Here is an 18,346-nt window from a genome sequence, read left to right as displayed (position 1 = left end):
AATGCATCCCTGTCAGCCATCTGGATGCAATTCTTGACGGCACCAGTGGATCACTGTGCCACATGGGGATATGAGATTGTTTCTTATCCCAGATAGGATGTTCTATCTCCCAGAACTGTGCGACTGGGATTCAGTGACTGGCAGGTTGTCTCTTTGAATGACTGAACTGTAACATGTCAGCTTAAGGGCTAGCTATAGGCTACAGAAGCTGAGATGCCAACACCTGATGGAGAGGCAAATGAGCAGAGAGAAAGAAGGATGGAGAGGAAGTCCTGATGGATTTCCAAGTTCTGGCAAATTCCTGAGACAGTGCTTCTTTTTCATCCTTATCCTTGATATGAATGCCACAGACTCCTAGCTCACCCTTTCTGGCTTAATATACTAGGAGTTGGTTCCTATACTATGTAATTAATGACTCTAAAATACAGACTCTTATGTATACTTCCCATTTGGAATCAAACATTCATATCCCTACATTTACATCAAAATGCACATGACAATGCACATTATCTGAATTTCAGCAAACACCAAATCAATACCTTCTTACTGTATATTAGTATCTTTCTATTGAAGTCTATTTTTTAAATGATTCCAGAATTCTGAAATTTCCCTAATTAAAGTATCTGAACACCAAGTTGATGATTCAGAAGATTTCCAGATTGGAAGCTATAACATTCTGGGGATGGGTTCCATGGAGACAGGTGAGAAGTAGAATAAAGATGTGCAGTCAATGTGAGGAAACAGTGTCTGCAGAGAAAGTATGGAAGGGAGGAGAAAAGAACAAAATGGAAAAAAGATGCTGAAAGTAAACATCACATATTTTTGTCTAAAACCTATCTTAAATGACAAATAAGAGAATAAATTTTCTTTAGTCTCCTAGCTTACTGTTCTCAGTAATGATCTTAGAACAGGGGACTTACACCTGTGTTATTACAGCACTGTTTAATGAAAAGAGTACACTGTGGTGCTAATTTAGAAACTTAACTACATGTGTTTTGGTTTATTTTTATTTTTTAAGGATTTTATTTATTTATTTATTTGAGGGGTAGAGTTACAGAGGGAGAGACAGAGAGAAAGAAAGTTTTCTATCCACTGGTTCACTCCCCAAATGGCCACAATGGTGGAGCTGGGCCAATCTGAAGCTAGGAGCCAGGAGCTTTTTCCAGGTCTCCCACATGGGTGCAGGGGCCCAAGCACTTGGGCCATCCTCTGCTGCTTTCCCAGGCCACAACAGAGAGCTGGATCAGAAGAAGAGCAGCTGGGACTAGAGCTGGCACCCATATGGAACACCAGTACCTCGGGCAGAGGTTTGGCTTACTATGCCACTGCACCAGCCCCTTGTTTTGGTTATTTTAAGAAAATACATTCCAGGTTACTCTTCATCTTTTTATTTGATTTTTTTAAAAAAGGTTTATTTATTGATCTAAAAGGCAGAGTTACAGAGAGAAGGGGAGAGAGACAGATAGACAGACCTTCCATCCACTGTTTCACTTCCCAAATGGCCACATGGCTATGACTGGGCCAAGGCTGAAGCCAGGAGTTTCATCTAGGTCTCCCACATGGGTAGCAGGGGCCCAAGTACTTGAGCCATTTTCTGCTGCTTTCCTGGGTGCAATAGTAGAGAGCTGGATTGGAAGCAGAGCAGCCAGGGCTTGAACCGGTGACAATAAGGGATGCTGGCATTGCAAGCGATAGCTTAACCTGCTATACTGGCCCCTACTTAATTGATTTTGAAGGGAAAAGTGAAGCCTACTGCTAAAAAAGTCTCACAACTAGAAGAGCAGAAGTGTGTACACAATAGAAATTAATTAGCTTCAGGTCAAACTAAATTCAGCAGTAAAGGTTAAGTTTATCAGTCAAGAATGTGACATTTTCAAAAAAGGACCCATCCATAGAAAAGGGGTTGAAACAAAATTTCTAGGTAAATATGCTGATGGTGCTGACATACCATCCACACGTTCTTACCTGAGAAAATCCTCCCAAAATAATTCTGTTAGAAGGAATGCCATTCTTCACCTCTTGATCTATCAAAGCCTTTACTAAAAACAACCAGAAAGTTAATCACTGATACTTTCTTTTTTTTTAAAGCTTTTATTTAATGAATGCAAATTTCATAGGTACAACTTTAGGAATATAGTGGTTCTTCCCCCTACACCCACCCCTCCTATTCCCTATTCCCTTTCCCATCCCATTCTTCATTAAGATTCATTTTTAATTAACTTTATATACAGAAGACCAACTCTATACTAAGTAAAGACTTCAACAGTTTGCACCCCCCCACACACACAATGTAAAAAATGCTGTTTGAGAACAAGTTTTACAGTTAAATCTCATAGTACAACTTGTTAAGGACAGAGGTCCTAAATGGGGAGTAAGTGCACAGTGACTTCTGTTGTTCATTTAACAATTAACACTGCTATTTATGATGTCAGTGATCACTAGAGGTTCTTGTTATGAGCTGCCAAGACGATGGAAGCCTTTTGTGACCACAAACTCCATCAGTATTTAGACAAGGCCATAAGCAAAGTGGAAGTTCTCTCCTCCTTTCAGAGAAAAGTACATCCTTCTTTGATGGCCTCTTCTTACTCCGAGATCCTTCATGTAGGGTATTTTTTGCCACAGAATCACTGATACTTTCAAAGTTAAGTCCATTGATACAATTTAAAGTAGGAAAACAATAACAGAAAATTACAAAGTATATTCAAGGTAGAAATGAGTGAAAAATTCAAAGCACTCCATTAAAATACAAAAAAAGAAAACACTTTCATTATGAAGTGTTTCAGATTCTGTAGGTGCTGCATAAACTAAATCTTCAAAAATTTCTTGTTATGTACATTGTAACAGTTCTTTCATTAAGAAATGGGTATTCTTCATGAATAATTCTGTTCCTAGACATTTTGTTTCTTTCTTCTCAATGAACCTTAGGCATTTGTTCCTACAAGTTGTAGTTTTTATTGTATGTAGTTACGTAGATGACACAATTTGTGATTTACTGTTTAAAACTGTTCTATTAAAAATATCACCGCACTGACTTCTTTTTCTATAGCCAATAAATGATGGGAGAGAAACATCAAATTTATACTTCTTTTTCTAAAAGATACTTTTACATATATCATACAAGTAGAACAGCTGATGAGTCCTAGGATTGTCTTTATCATTATCATCTTGTGTTTTTGGAATAACCATTCCTTTTTCAAATTTGTCTGATTTATTTTTTACATATATACAGAAATTGCTTTTGAATTAAAATTTACAACTTTATTTTTTATTAAAAACACAAAAATGCTTTTACTGTAACACTACCAAAAAAGGTACCCAAATTAAAAAGTATTTTTTGTTCTATATAAAGTTTAGTCCTTAGAATTATTATGAAAATTAAGGAGCACTTCAACTAGGTAATGGGACAGTAAATTAAGAGACAAGGAAAGAAGACTTAAGAAATAAAAGCATCATTAAAGGAAAGTATAAAGGATTTATTTGCAAAGACCACAAATTTCCAGTTGGGAATAAGATGTAGAAAGGCAGAATCAGACCAGTTATCAGGAGGGTGGCTGTTGGGGTTTTGGGGGAGTTTAGCTGCTAGCTAGCCAGCAAGCTATCGGGACTATTTCCCTCCAAAGCATTACTCCCTCTGATTACACCACCTCGCTGAGCTAAAGATACTCCAAAAGCTACAATAACAGGAGCCAACTATGGAGTACTGAGTTCTAATTTCAAACACCTTTTACCTAAGGGCAGGGGCACTAAGTACTCAAAAACCTAACCTGAGCACCCTCTTTTTGGTTCAACAGTATATTCTCTTCTCTTGGTCTTCTTTCTTTCTTAATATTTAATTTATTTAAAAGGCAAAGACACACAGAGAATGAGAGACAGAGATATCTTCCATCTGCTGGTTCCCTCCCCAGGTGGCTGCAACGGCCAGGGCTGGGCCAGCCAAAACCAGGGGTCTGGAACTCCATGTGAGTCTTCCATGTGAGTGCATGGGACCAGGGACTTGGGCCACCGTCTGCTACTTTCACAGGCAGATTAGCAAGGAGCTGGATTGGAAGTGCAGCAGGTGGGATAGGAGCCAGTGTCCATTATGGGATGCCAGTGTCTCAGGCAGCAACTTAACCCAATATGCCACAACGGCAACCTCTCCCTTGATCTACTCTGAGCTCTGAGTCTGAGTGTAAGCCTAAATCTCTCCAATAATTCATCATTTTGGAGAAAGGAATGGCAAGTATTCATAAGCCATGTTTATTATTATGATAGGACTTTTCATTCTGTAACTCACAAGGCCTGCCTGTCTTCTCCACAGGGCTCAGCTCCTCTCTAATGTCCACAGTGTCTAACACACATTTCTATACCCAATGATAGTACCTATATTATCTTTAGACAAAAGCCTAGCTTTAGGATTCTAGCTTCTATTTTTTTTCTATTGTTTTTGGTGATCCAAAAAGTCAGCATGTGTAGTTTGACATTTCTAAATATTCAATGTGTTTTCAATGTATTTTCCCCATTTCTAAGATCTTAATAGTAATTTAAAAAAATTTAAAAGAACTTACTATTAGTTTTTGGTTTCTAATCTATTTTGGAAAATTTCAAACACATTTAAAAGTGGAAAGGGCAGTGTAATAAGTCCCCATGTGGCTATTACCTCAATTTTGCATCTGTCAATCCTCAGGCTATCATACCACCTGGGTTATTCTTACATCAACCTAAGTCATCATATTGTCCTATTTGTATTTCAGAACATACATGTCCAAGTAAAAGAAAAGGATACTGTTATGCATGTTTTAAAACCAGATATCAGGATGAATGTTTGGTGTAGCAGTTAAGACAGCACTTTGGGGGGCCAGCACTGTGGCACAGTGGGTTAACGCCCTGGCCTGAAGCGCCGGCATCCCATATGGGCGCCGGTTCGAGACCTGGCTATTCCACTTCCAATCCAGCTCTCTGCTGTGGCCTGGGAAAGCAGTAGAAGATGGTCCAAGTCCGTGGGCCCGTGCATATGCATGGGAGACCCGGAAGAAGCTCCTGGCTTCGGACTGGCATAGCACTGGCCATTGCGGCCAATTGGGGAGTGAACCATTGGATGGAAGATACCTCTCTCTCTCCTCTCTGTGTAACTCTGACTTTCAAATAAAATAAATAAAAAAGACAGCACTTAGGATGCTTGCATCCCAAATCAGAGTGCCAAAGTTTGAGTCCTGACTTTGCTTCTGATTCCAGTTTCCTGTTAATGTGCACCCCAAGAGGCAGCAAGTGATGGCTCAAATACTTGGGTACCTGCCACATATATGGGAGACCTAGACTGAGTTCCAGGCTCCTGACTTCAGCTTTTCCCAGCCCCAACTCTTGCCAGCATTTGGGGAATGAACTGGAGGATGAAAGTTCAGTCTCTGTGTTTGTGTCTCTGCCTTTCAAATAAAATGGAAAAAAAAAAAAAAACACAAAAAAAAAACCCCAGAACAACAATGATAAAAAAATCCCTACATATCTCCCTGCATAGTTAATATTCTTTGTATTTTTACCAACAAAACAAACCAACCATAGTCATAAAGGATAATGGAATAACAACCATGGCACAGGCTTTTGAGATTCTTAAAGCAGAACTATAAACATCATTGAGGTGTTAAATGGGGTGATTTATAATAAACACTGAGAAAGTAGCCAAGTGATCAATCAGTTGATCTAGTATTATTACACTAATATTAATTTTCATAGCAGCTTCACTGTTTATTATCTTTACAGCACTGTATTAATTATGCCATTAAGTTTCCTTACTAAAGATAATTAGCCCAAATATTACACACTCTGCTATTCTCCACTTGCCTATGTAAATCAAACCAAAATTACTATATCTGATGCAGCTGAAGCTTGATAAATGCCACTAATCCTCAGTCACCTCACTTCCATTGACCCCAGTAGTCAAGTGAGTCCACATGGACATCATGGTAAACGAGTGCCCAAGAGTTCACAGAGGAAGCACTGCCTCCTGAGACCAGGTAACTGTGTAATACATAATCAGCATCAAATAACAACTGAATCTACTAAATAAGGGTGGTTTGCTTTCATAAAAATAATCTGTCCTTACCGTTTTCTGCTGCCTGTTTAATTCCAGGTTCATCCTCCTGTGAATCTGGTGAAAGTCCAATAATATCAAACCTGGAAAAAGGGCAAAATCTTAAAAGAACCAATTGATTCTAAGAAAAGCTCTTCTTGGTAAGCATGTTTTACTTAACTCACAGTAGTCTCAACAAAACAGACAAACCATAGGTATTCTCTAAAACATGAAATTCAGTTTAAAATGTCTACAGAGCCCAAACAATTAAACACACAAATATGATATTCTGTATGTTCCTTTTACTCCAAATAGATAGATTCAATGTGAAAAAGTCCCCAAGCCACTAATTTTAGGGTAAGAACAGCCTAAGAAATTATCTAGTCCAATTTCACATACAAGCAGGAATCTCAACCTACAATCCAGAAAAGTTTACAATAAATTCTGGCAATTCCTCCTCTTCTTCTAGTGCATCTTAAGTCAGTCCAATGGGATATTTTTTTGAAATATTTATTTATCTGAAAGGCAGAGTTACAGAGAGAGAGGGAGAGAGAGAAGGAGAGATGTTTCATCTGCTGGTTCTCCCCAAGTAGCAACAATGGTTGGGACTTGGCTGGGCCAAAGACAGGGAGCAGTATCCTGGTCTGCTATGTTGGTGCAGGGGCTTTAACACTTGAGCCATCTTCTCCTGCTTCCCCAGGTGCATTAGCAGAGAGCTGGATCAGAAGAGAGGCAGCTAGGACTCAAACTGGCACTCAAATGGAATTGTGGTATCACAGGCTGCAGCTTAACTCACTACTCCACAACATTAGCTCTGAATGGAATTTTTAAAAATTGATTTGAAAGTCAGAATTACAGAAAGAGAGGAAGAGACAGAGAGAGATCTTCTATCCACTGGTTCACTCCCCAGATGGCCACAACAGCTGGGGCTGTGTCAGGCTGAAGCCAGGAGCCTGGAGCTTCTTACAGGCCTCCCATGTGGGTGGCAGGGGCCCAAGTATTTGGACCATCTTCTGCTGCTTTCCCAGGTGCATCAGTAGGGAGCTGGATTGGAAATGGAGCAGCGGGGACTGGAACCAGCATCCATACAGGATGCTGGTATCGCAGCAGCAGCTTAACCTACTATGCCACAATGCTGGCCCAATGAATGGAATGTTTTTATCATGTTACTTTTGGATGTACTAAGAATGTACTTCAAAAAGTGTGTGGAAAACTGGAATTTAAGAGTGAGTATTGTGGTACAGCAGGTTAAGCTGCTTCTTAGGACAACCACATCCCATATCAGAGTGCCTCAGATTCTTGTTTCTGCTTCTTATGAGCTTCCTACTAATGTGAACCAAAGAAAGCAGCTTATGATGGCCAAAGTACTTGGGTTCCTGCCATCACATGTGGAAGAACCAAATGGAGTTCCTGGATACTGGCTTTGGCCTAACCCAGCCCTGGGTATTACAGGCATTTGGGAAGTGAACCAGAGGATAGAAGAATGGTCTTTGACTTTCAAATAAACAAAAGCAAAAAAATTTAAATAAAAGATGCTTATTTTGTTGCAGAAAACTGAAATCCATGTATTGTTTTTTAGAATACTCAGCCTTCCATGAACTTTCTGAAGGCCCCTCATAAGCATGAATTTCAAAGCTTTTTGTACCAAAATAAACTTACCTTTTTATTATTTTTTCCAAAAACTTTCTGGTGTATCTTCTTACCTCATTTCTACTGAACAAATAGGTATTTATACTGATTCCTATCCATAATCTGCAGAACTTTTCATCTTGCATTATGGACACTTCAAGCCAGAGACCAGGGAAGCCTCCCTTTGGCTCTTTCTACGTATCTTTCAGGTTATATGCTTACATGTGCTCTCCAGCAACATTAGATCGACATTTTCATCCTAGAATGGGAATTTTGCCAGATATGGAAGAAGAAAGAACCAAAAGCTTAGGTAGAGAGAACCTTGTAAAAGTTGCCAAGAAATCTAAAGTAGATAAAAAAACGAAACGCAGGGATGGGTTGGAGATAGGTGGGACAAGTAGAGGGGACAAGAAGATCCAGACTGAAGGTCCTGACAAGGTCTCAGAACACGGTATGGATACAGGGAAGCAAGCTCAGAGGATACACACAATCAGTATTCTCAACAGGTTTCAATTAAGAGGCTTTAAAAATGGGAAAGTTCCAGATGACATGACCTAAAGAAGGATGGTTGATGATTCATGTTGAGAGAAGAAAAATGTCCCTGAGGGAGAAAGGAGGCCAAGGAAGTAGCAAGTTGGTCAAGGTTATGGATGGACAACTTATATTGAAACCTGTAGCCTCACAAAGAATAAAATAGTAGCAGGAGCTATAGTCGAAAGGTAACTATCAATGAGATATCAAAGTCATCATTTTTCTTAAAAGATTTATTTATTTATTAAAAAGGTAGAATGACAGAGAGAAGGAGAGAGATCTTCCATCCACTGGTTCACTCCACAAATGGCCACAACAACCAGGGCTAGGTACAAGTCAAGAGCCTAGATCTCCATGCAGATCTCCCATGTGGGTAGCAGGGGCCCAAGAACTAGACTCCCAGGTGCACTAGCAGGGAGCTAAATCAGAATTGGAGCAGCCAGGACTTGAACTGGCAATCCAACATGGGATGTCAGTATTCCAAGTGATGGCTTAAACCACTACAATGCTGGCTTGAAAGTCATCATTTTTTGAAAGACCTGATAGCAGAAGTCTCATGGCACATCAGGGAGTAATCACAGGCTGAACATGGAAGAAGAATGGGAAGTTGACCCTACTTCTTGGCTGTTAATGCAAGAATATCTTGAGAAGACTGAAAGGGAAGCAGTTTCCTTAAACGCTAGCTAGTCAGCTCTCTAGGAAGCCAGGCAAGAAGTTGTTAGAATGAAGAGGCTGTGGCTTAACCAAAGTGTGTACCACATGGGAGCATTCAAATGCTTACTGAAATGAAGAAAGGTTTATCAAGCAACAGATTTTTTTTTTCAATAAAGATTATTTATTTACTATTTGAAAGGCAGAGTTACAAGAGAGAGGAGCCTAGAGACAAAGACAGAAAGAGAGAGAGAGAGAGAGAGAGAGAGAGAGAGATCTTCCATCCACTGGTTCACTCTCCAAATGACTGCAATGGCCAGGATGGACCAGGTCTAAGCCATGACCCTGGAACTCTACCCAGGTCTCCTATGTGAGTGGCAGAGCCCAATCACTTGGGCAATCTTCTGTTGCTTTCCCAGGTACATTAGCAGGGAGCTGGATCAGAAGTGGAGAAGCCAAGACTTGAACCAGAGGCCCATATGGGATGCTGGCATACCAGGCGGCAGTTTAACCTGCTGTACCACAATGCCAGCCCCATAAGCAATAGGATAGATTTTCCCACAATATTTCAATTCATGCATTCTCTCCAGCTTTTCTACTTGTTTGGACAGTTCCTTAAATTTATCTCCAAGTCTAAAGTATAAAAATGTAAATAAGTTTAAATTTAAATTATGGCACTTTGCAATTCAAAAATGGCTAATTTAAAATTGCTGTGTATGCAACAGCACTTCTTGTAATACTAAATTGTTCTTGTTGAAAAAAAAAATTCTTACTTACCAAGAAGGCATAGCCATGTTCATATTTAATGTAACAGGCATAACAGGTCTATGTGGGAAAGAAAAACAATAAGAAAGTAAGAATGCAAAGCCTAAAATTTGACAAAGGTTCACACAAAATCATATGCTATGTTTTGAACATCTAAGCTGTTTTACAATGTTCACATCTGAACAAATCTGTTCTCCATGCCTTTGGATGTGTCCTGAAGACAATGCAACAGCTGTGAAGGACTGAGCTTGACAAATCCAAAAATTTCCCTTTCAAAATACCACTACTTAATAATTAATCATTTTAAATTCTCAATCATGAGAGGGGAAACTGGGAACCAAGACAGTTGGAAGTGTGCAAAATACCAGACTCTGGTAAGAGGCTAAAGACATGAGCACAGATATGATCCCATATGCTCAGATCACACTTCTTCTTATTTTCTAGTTCTCTGCTATGTATCTGCTTGGTTAAGCAGCCCCTAAATAAGTAAGGAAATATAAGATTTGTCAAAGTGTCTACTGCATCCAATTCAAGTCTGGGGTGAAAGCTATGCTGGATAATCTGAATTAAGCTAAGTACAAAAGGAAAGAAAAAATATATATATATAATATCTATACCTTACCACTATCTTCCTGGTGCATGAAACAAGTCTACCTTAAAGGTTACAATCCCATTTACAAATTTATTTGAGAACACAAACTTCCCTAGATGGGGAAATAGCCTTAAAGCAATTCAATCTTGGGGTAAATAAGAATATAGCATAAATTCCAACATAATCAAGAATCCTGCCTCTTGCATAAGCAGAATCATACAGGACACAGCCACCATAGCTACGGTGCTCAACTGCAGCCTATAGAAGACAGGTCCTTTATTTCAGGATAAAAAGGAAGAACGTTTTATTACCAAATCTTCTCAGATACAGTTCTTCCCATTCCCTCTTTCATTTCCATGTATCTATCTCAATACTATTGCTACCACCTTCTTAACTTACTAGCATGCACCTGAACCCTTTAGCCTTCTTCCTGGCTTTTGCTTCTGAGCAACTTTTTTACCTAAATTCACCAGTCTTAATGGTTTTCTGAGATTGCTCAAAATTTACTAGCTTTTTTGATCCACATTTTCAGAGCCAGAATTCAAAACCAAATCCGTCAAGATTCCAAAGCCTGTATCTTTTCACAGTGCATCACATTGCCTCTAATCAACAAAATTTGAGTGTTTTCAACATGATAAAGCTTTCTCAAAAATCTTACATGTAAATCGCCTTCAGATATACTCCCACAGACATCTTTAGAACATTGCAGATATTTGTATATCTACAATAATTTTTCTGGCTTTAAGTTCAACTGACCTCCAAGAGCAATCTTTTAAGTTTCTCAACAACAGCAACAAAAAAGGAATAAAAATTCAATTTAATCAACATTTTCAAGAATTTTACTAATCTTTATTTTTAAACTGAATAAGACAAAAATAAATTACATTCAAATGCTTTTCTGAAAAAGTAAAGCTATCACAATTGTTGGTCTCCAGATTTTGAACTTAAAAAAAGAAATTAGAAATACTCACGCATGTGGGCAGATATATTTGATATGTGAACTTCTGATACCTGCAAAAGCTTCTGCCCATCCATGCCTGGGGAAAAATTATTTTGATGACTCTATTAGATACTGTTTTAACTCCTAATAAATTAGTAACAGAGTAAAACTTTAAAAACTGGTGAGGACAAATGTTAACTCTTTAAAACATCTAAAAAGTGTAGTCCACTAATGCTGTTAAAACACCAGAAACCCAGAAACAATTCAAAGCCTGTTACTTAAGCTTTAGTTAAACATGAACTCTGAACAGCAACGTGTGTGCCTTCATATATTTCCACAGAGTTTAAAATTTCCAAAATAAAGATTTTTTTAAAATTTCTTTACAATCTCACAAAAATGTGTCTATAAAATAGGAAAGACAGATACTATCATTACATTTTTTAAAGCTTTATTTATTTGAGAAGCAGAGCTACACAGAGAGGGAGAGACAGAGAGGTCTTCACTTCCCAAATAGCCATAATGGCAGGCGCTGGGCTGATCTGAAGCCAGGAGCCAGGAGCCAGGAGCCAAGAGCTTCTTCCAGGTCAGCCACGTGGGTACAGGGGCCCAAGGACTTGAGCCATCTTCCTATGTTTTCCCAGGACATCAACAGAGAGCTGAATGGGAAGAGGAGCAGCCAGGACACGAACTGGCACCCTTATGTGATGCTTGCACCACAGGCAGAGAGGCTTAACCTACTACCACAGCGCCAGCCCTGATATCATTACATTTTTTTAAGGATTTACTGTATTTATTTGAAAGAGCTACAGAGAGACGTAGAGCCAGAGAGAGAAAGGTCTTAAATCCGCTGGTTCACTCCTCAAATGGCCGCAATGGCCAGAGCTGAACTGATCTAAAGCCAGGAGCCAAGAGCTTCCTCCAGGTCTCCCATGCAGGTACAGGGGCCCAAGGACTTGGACCATCCTCTACTGCTTCCCCAGGCTATAGCAGAGAGCTGGATCGGAAGTGGAGCAGCTGGGACTCAAACCAGCACCCATATGGGATGCCAGTGCTGCAGGCCAGGGATTTAACCTGCTGCGCCACAGAGCCGACCCCTATCATTACATTTTATACAAAAGAAAAAGACTTAAAGTAATCAGTTTTTTAATATCTCTACAGGCTTATGTTACCAAAACAATTTTAATATTCTTTACTTGTGTGTATAGGTATTCATATACCTTTCCTCATATGTATAGGTATACACATACACATTTCAAAATAGAGAAAAACTGAAAGAAATGTAAATTACCATAATTCTTTTAGTCGGAAATAGTTAATTTTTTGATGCATGGCCTTCTAATTTTTTCCCATGAATATCAACTAAGGAAGAAAAAAGGTTCAAAACTACCAGTCATTAGGAAATGACCAATCCAAACAATTGTGAAAGAACACTTTACATACCCCAGATGGCTAGAATCAAAGAGATAATAAAAGAAGACATTAAAATAAAATATAATGTTAAAGGGGATGAGAGAATTCGGAATCCTCACACAGTGCTGATAAAAATGTAAACGGTGTTGCCACTTTGTAAACAGCTGGCAGGTCCTCAAAAGGTAAACATGAAGTTAGGATATGACCTGCAAACTACTCCTAGACCTATAATCAAGCAAAAACTCATGCACAAATGTTCTCAGTACCATTAGGCCAAAAGTGGAAATGACCCAAAGGCCCCTCAAACGAGTAACAACGTGTGGCATATCTACACAATGGAGAACAATTCACAATAATAATAAAAAAATTTTTTATAAAAAGTCTATTGGGGCTGGTGCTGTGGGTTAGCAGGCGGGGCCGCCACCTGCAGTGCTGGCATCCCATGTGGGCGTAGGTTTGAGTCCCAGCTGCTCCACTTCCGATCCAGCTCTCTGCTATGGCCTGGGAAAGCAGTAGAGGATGGTCCAAGTCCTTGGGCCCCTGCACCTGCGTGGGAGACCCAGAGGAGACTCCTGGTTTCTGGCTTTGGATGAGCGCAGCTCCAACTGGTGCGGCCAATTGGGGAGTGAACCAGCGGATGGAAGATCTGTCTCTTTCTATGCCTCTCCTTCTCTCTCTGTGTAACTCTGACTTTCAAATAAATAAGTAAATCTTTAAAAAAAAAGTTTATTTTGGTACAAAAACTTTTCAAAGTCTTACATAGATTTTTCATAACATTCATTTTCCAGGTATTTTGCAGAACTCTCATATGCACGGATTTCAATTTTTCTTGGTGCCAAAACAAACTTACTTTTTTTTTTTTTTTTTGGACAGGCAGAGTGGACAGTGAGAGAGAGAGACAGAGAGAAAGGTCTTCCTTTTGCCGTTGGTTCACCCTCCAATGGCCGCCGTGGTAGCGCGCTGCGGCCGGCGCACCGCGCTGTTCCGATGGCAGGAGCCAGGTGCTTCTCCTGGTCTCCCATGGGGTGCAGGGCCCAAGGACTTGGGCCATCCTCCACTGCACTCCCTGGCCTCAGCAGAGAGCTGGCCTGGAAGAGGGGCAACCGGGACAGGATCGGTGCCCCGACCGGGACTAGAACCCGGTGTGCCGGCGCCACAAGGCGGAGGATTAGCCTAGTGAGCCACGGCGCCGGCCCAAACTTACCTTTTAATTCCATTTTTCTACTAATGTTTTGAAGTGCCCTAGGATATATATACACATAAACACAGAAAGAGGGAAAAAAGACAGTGACAGAGGACCCAAACACAAAGCATATACAGGACAGAGGGCATGCAAAATGGAACAAATGCAGTAAAAAATTAACAAATGGGGAAGTTCCATGATATTGATATGAGAATTTTCACAAAAAAGCATACATTTCCTTTAAAAATTACACAGCATTATACAACAGTATGTTTAACAGAAAACTGTGTTCAACAATGTATCAAAGAGGTACATGTATCAAACAGCAGCACTGTTAACAATAGCCAAAATTTGGAATCAGTCAAGGTGTCCATCATCAGATGAATGGATAAAGAAAACGTGTGTATATATACACAATGGAATATTAATCAGCTATAAAGAATGAATTTCTATTGTTTGAAGCAAAATGGACACAACTCATGTTCAGTGAAATAAGCTGGGCCCAGAAAGACAAATACCACATATTCTCCCTTATATGTGGGAGCTAAAATTGAAAAAAAAAAAAAAAAAAGAAGAAAAAAGAAATGTTTGTTTATATCAGTATTATTGCAAATATAGTTTTGTAAAACTTAATAGTTAAGAATGTTATACTACTATAGTTTTAATGATCTGTGGTTATTTTAAAATACACTGTATATGGGTAAAATGGTCAGTTTTCCATTCAATTATTATTTATAGCCATTGTCTATAATCCTACTAAAAAGGGTCTTTTTGTTTTTTACTTGTTAAACTTCTTATTCAGTGAAGTACTGAGCCTTTTTGCAGTAATATAAATTTAAAATGTTATCTCAAAAACTAAAAAAAAAAAGAAAGGGAGAGGAGGGACAGAGAGACATTATGTTCTTAGAATTGTATCCACAAAGCACATTGATTTTAATTAAAATTAAAAATTAAAATTGTTCCAGTGTATAAAATTTATAAATATAATGAGCAGTAGGAGCTGGAGGCAGAAGAGATCTACTATGTGGTTCCATATTACATGAAGGTCAAGGACAGACAAAATTCCTCTATAGTAATAGAAGTCATAAAATGGTAACCTTTGGGGACCAGAGGATAACAGCTAGAAATAGTACAAAGGAAACTTAAGGGAACTGGAAATATTCTATATCTTCATCAGGTTGATGGTTACGAGTGTGTTTATATAAAAATTTATCCAGCTTGAGCAGGCGCCATGGCTCAATAGGCTAATCTTCCACCTGTGGCGCCGGCACACCGGGTTCTAGTCCCGGTCAGGGTGCCGGATTCTGTCCCGGTTGCCCCTCTTCCAGGCCAGCTCTCTGCTGTGGCCTGGGAAGGCAGTGGAGAATGGCCCAAGTCCTTGGGCCCTGCACCCCATGGGAGGCCAGGAGAAGCACCTGGCTCCTGCCTTCGGATCAGTGAGGTGCACCGGCCGTGGCACGCTGGCCGCAGCGGCCATTGGAGGGTGAACCAACAGCAAAGGAAGACTTTTCTCTCTCTCTCTCACTGTCCACTCTGCCTGTCAAAAAAAAAATATTTATCTAGCTTGAATACTTGATTACTTTATGCCCTAATACAAACTTCAAAATAATTTAAATTTTTGGCACATCCAAGCCAAAAAGGTTTAGATTGAGCCAATCTGAGTTAAGAACTGTGTATCAATTGCAAACCAGCTGACACAGTCTCCTGTACCTGACAGACTTAACCACTACATAAGTATTCAGCCATAGTCACTGGAATTGGCTGAGTGTAGCCTGTTTTGGGTTTCCTGCTGCTCAGTGCTGATCCAGACTCTACTGACTTGGGGTAAGCAATACAAAAGAAATAAACTAAGGAAAATGAGTGGCTGTCCTGAGATTAGCCTGAGATTTGGGAAATTATTTTAAGATAAGATTGTAGATTGTACAGAATCACTGTCATGTACCAAGAGAAATGTGTGTGCTGTAATAATTAACACAAGTACATATTACAGCCCTATGTTTAATCCATTTTTGTATTTTCTGATTTTTTTTTATGTGTTATGTGTTACAGGCTATTCACCTTACTGGGATATATTACTCAATGTATCTTTTGGTGTGTTAATGACCATTAAGTTTTGGGTAGAATTAGGAACAGTATTTCACAATGTGTACAATTAGCTTTGCAAACAGTATCTTACATATTAATGTGTACAATAAGCAATGCTATGTAGCAGTAATAAACACCTGACATATTTAGCTGCCACTCCCAGACCATGGGCCCAGACCAGACATGGTCAAGCAATCAAGGCACTCTGCCAAAGTGTTAGCAACTGTGTGACAAAGTGTCCACCTGTGCGACAAAGTGATCCAAGCAGCATTTAAACTATCAAATCACAGCATTTAAACTATCAAATCCATATGTTACCCCTGCCAAAGATAACAGTATAGCCAAGGTATTAACATGGTCACTGTCAATATTTTATGTATGTTACTTGAGTTTCCATCTTTTCTACTATCTAAGTATATCATTAGTATGTTTTCTATTTCAATAATCGTGCTAATGACCTCAGGGATATCAAAATAAGCCACAGACTTCAGGGTATTATTTTAGCTAATTATAGCTTTGGGAATGCGTAGTCACTAAAGTCCACATTTATAAAACCAACTTCCATCTATCTATTAGAGCCCAGAATGGAACACAGGTTCAACAATGTTCCTCAGAACATTACTACATACAATAGAGGCTTGACTTAACATGGCAGGCTAAGATGAACGACAACTTTATTCCCCGACACTTTACAAAGTTTATTGGAAAGGAAAGCTTTAAACCTATGGTAACCAGAGAAACAGAACAAAATTTAATGTTATTTTCTAACTGTCCTTAACACATAAATCTTTGGTTATTTTCTCCTGTCCATATCTCTTATATATATATTTAGCTAGAGATACAAAAGCAGAAGCCCACTGTGATAAAGTACAGGCACTTTAGGATGCAGATTCTCAGCAGTCTAAAGGCTTTTAGAGTTACTCACTTTTTGGAATAAGAGAGGCTGCTACAGTGTTGCCTTTCAATCATTCAATCCAATTATACAGGCAAAGCAATAGTATTTCAGGTTAAATCTTGACTATTCCTGAGTCTATGTTTATCTGCGCCCCAAAGTATTATTTCCAGTTATTACTACTCATTTCCATTTTGTGTTTTTTCCCCAAGATATGCTGCTACTCTTAATTTTATGTTTCAATCACCTAAAACAGTCTTATCCTCAATGTACACATACTCTGGCCAATAGCTATAACCCAGTGGAACAGCCTCCTCAAATGCATGTTTTAAAAACCAACCAGTTATTCTCAACCTGCTGTGAAATTTTAAGTCCCCTGGAAAGCTCTGGGTTGCACACTGTCTCCATAGTTTCTACTCATCTCTGGCATCCAACACCCAAAGCAACTTAGGAAGCCTTTGCAACTTTAATTGTTACAGAACCCACAGTTAAAAATGATAAATTCAACATGACAGGAGGAAATCTTGGGAGCTTTTAAGACAGAAAGGACTGAATCTCATCACTGGACTGTAAGAAAGATTACCAGCAGTCCTTTTTTATACAACTTTGAATAGTGTTCTTAATCAGTGAACCTTTGACCATGCAGGCAGAATAGCATGATCCCATTTCCTAACTGTTACTAGCAATGGTACCTACCCAGTATCTCCCAATCCATGAAGGAAAATTACCTAGAAGAAAAGAGGGGGAATTAATGAACAAAGCCTAAACAGACATACACAGGAGGTTACACACATTTGGAAAACGGGAACGCAAGTGCTTCAAACCCAAGAACGCTTTTTGGGGTCAATCAGTTCATCTCTGCAGCCCTTTTTTAAATGGCACAAGTATGAATCAACTTCTCACCCTTCAGTGCCTGGGAGAATGCACGTGGGGTTTCAGCACTCACAGGTCCTGGTCAACATTCTCCACAGCAGATATCCACGTCCTAAGAAAAGCAGTCTGTCTCACCCAGACCATCAAAGCCTCACGTGTACTGAAATTTTTTTTCCATCAGAAATAGGAGCTTCCGGGGGCAGAAAATTAGTTTGAGATGCTCATACACAACTTTCCTAAAAACCAGCACCTCACACGCGTTGAAGACCCCAAATCGCCAAACTTCTTTCATTTAGGACAAGAGTGGAAGGCGAGACAATAAAGCGATTTCCTCGCGGATTTACGCTTCTCTCAGCCCCAAACACAGCAGAACCAGGCGGCAGAGGCACGGACGCGCATCCCCTCCGAGGGGCGCCGGTGGTCCGGGGTCGCACCCCCTCCGCAACGCCGAGGGCCCCGCAGGGTGCAGGCCCCGCCGCACCGACCACCCGCACCCCACCCCGGCCTGCGACGCCCACCGCGCGAGGGGCGGGCCGACTGGGCCTCTCGTAGCCGGAGCCGCCGCCACTCACCGCGGCGGTGGCCTTCCGAGCGGCGGGCACGATGGCGGGCAGCGGAGCAGACATGGTGTTACCGCACATACACTGACTCGGCCGACAGAGCGTCGGAAGCGGAAGGGAGAAAGAACGCCCGGCCTCGGCCCAAGGGCGTGCGAGCGGCGAGTCCCAGCCCGCCCCACCGGGCGCGCG

The 18,346-nt window shown here is 40.2% G+C and overlaps 1 protein-coding gene across 2 annotated transcripts in view; it reads right to left on the bottom strand.

Annotated features, from left to right (window-relative positions):
• The window catches only part of LYPLA1 (lysophospholipase 1), a 27,639-nt gene extending 9,293 nt beyond the window's left edge, over nucleotides 1-18,346 (bottom strand). Inside the window, exons 1-7 of one of the 2 annotated variants that reach the window (XM_062188498.1) lie at nucleotides 18,170-18,330; nucleotides 17,628-17,709; nucleotides 17,421-17,452; nucleotides 11,186-11,251; nucleotides 9,635-9,682; nucleotides 6,080-6,150; nucleotides 1,966-2,039 (exon numbers count right to left, since the gene is read on the bottom strand). In XM_062188498.1, the coding sequence (XP_062044482.1) occupies nucleotides 1,966-2,039; nucleotides 6,080-6,150; nucleotides 9,635-9,675 (186 nt within the window). In that variant the 5' untranslated portion in view covers nucleotides 9,676-9,682; nucleotides 11,186-11,251; nucleotides 17,421-17,452; nucleotides 17,628-17,709; nucleotides 18,170-18,330. Of the gene's footprint in view, nucleotides 1-1,965; nucleotides 2,040-6,079; nucleotides 6,151-9,634; nucleotides 9,683-11,185; nucleotides 11,252-17,420; nucleotides 17,453-17,627; nucleotides 17,710-18,169 lie in introns of both variants that reach the window. The other variant, XM_062188497.1, reaches the window with a different exon arrangement.

The sequence above is a fragment of the Lepus europaeus genome, chromosome 4 (genome assembly GCF_033115175.1).
Source record: "Lepus europaeus isolate LE1 chromosome 4, mLepTim1.pri, whole genome shotgun sequence".
NCBI classification, from domain to species: Eukaryota; Metazoa; Chordata; class Mammalia; order Lagomorpha; family Leporidae; genus Lepus; species Lepus europaeus.
This window is presented reverse-complemented; position numbering and strand designations above follow the sequence as displayed.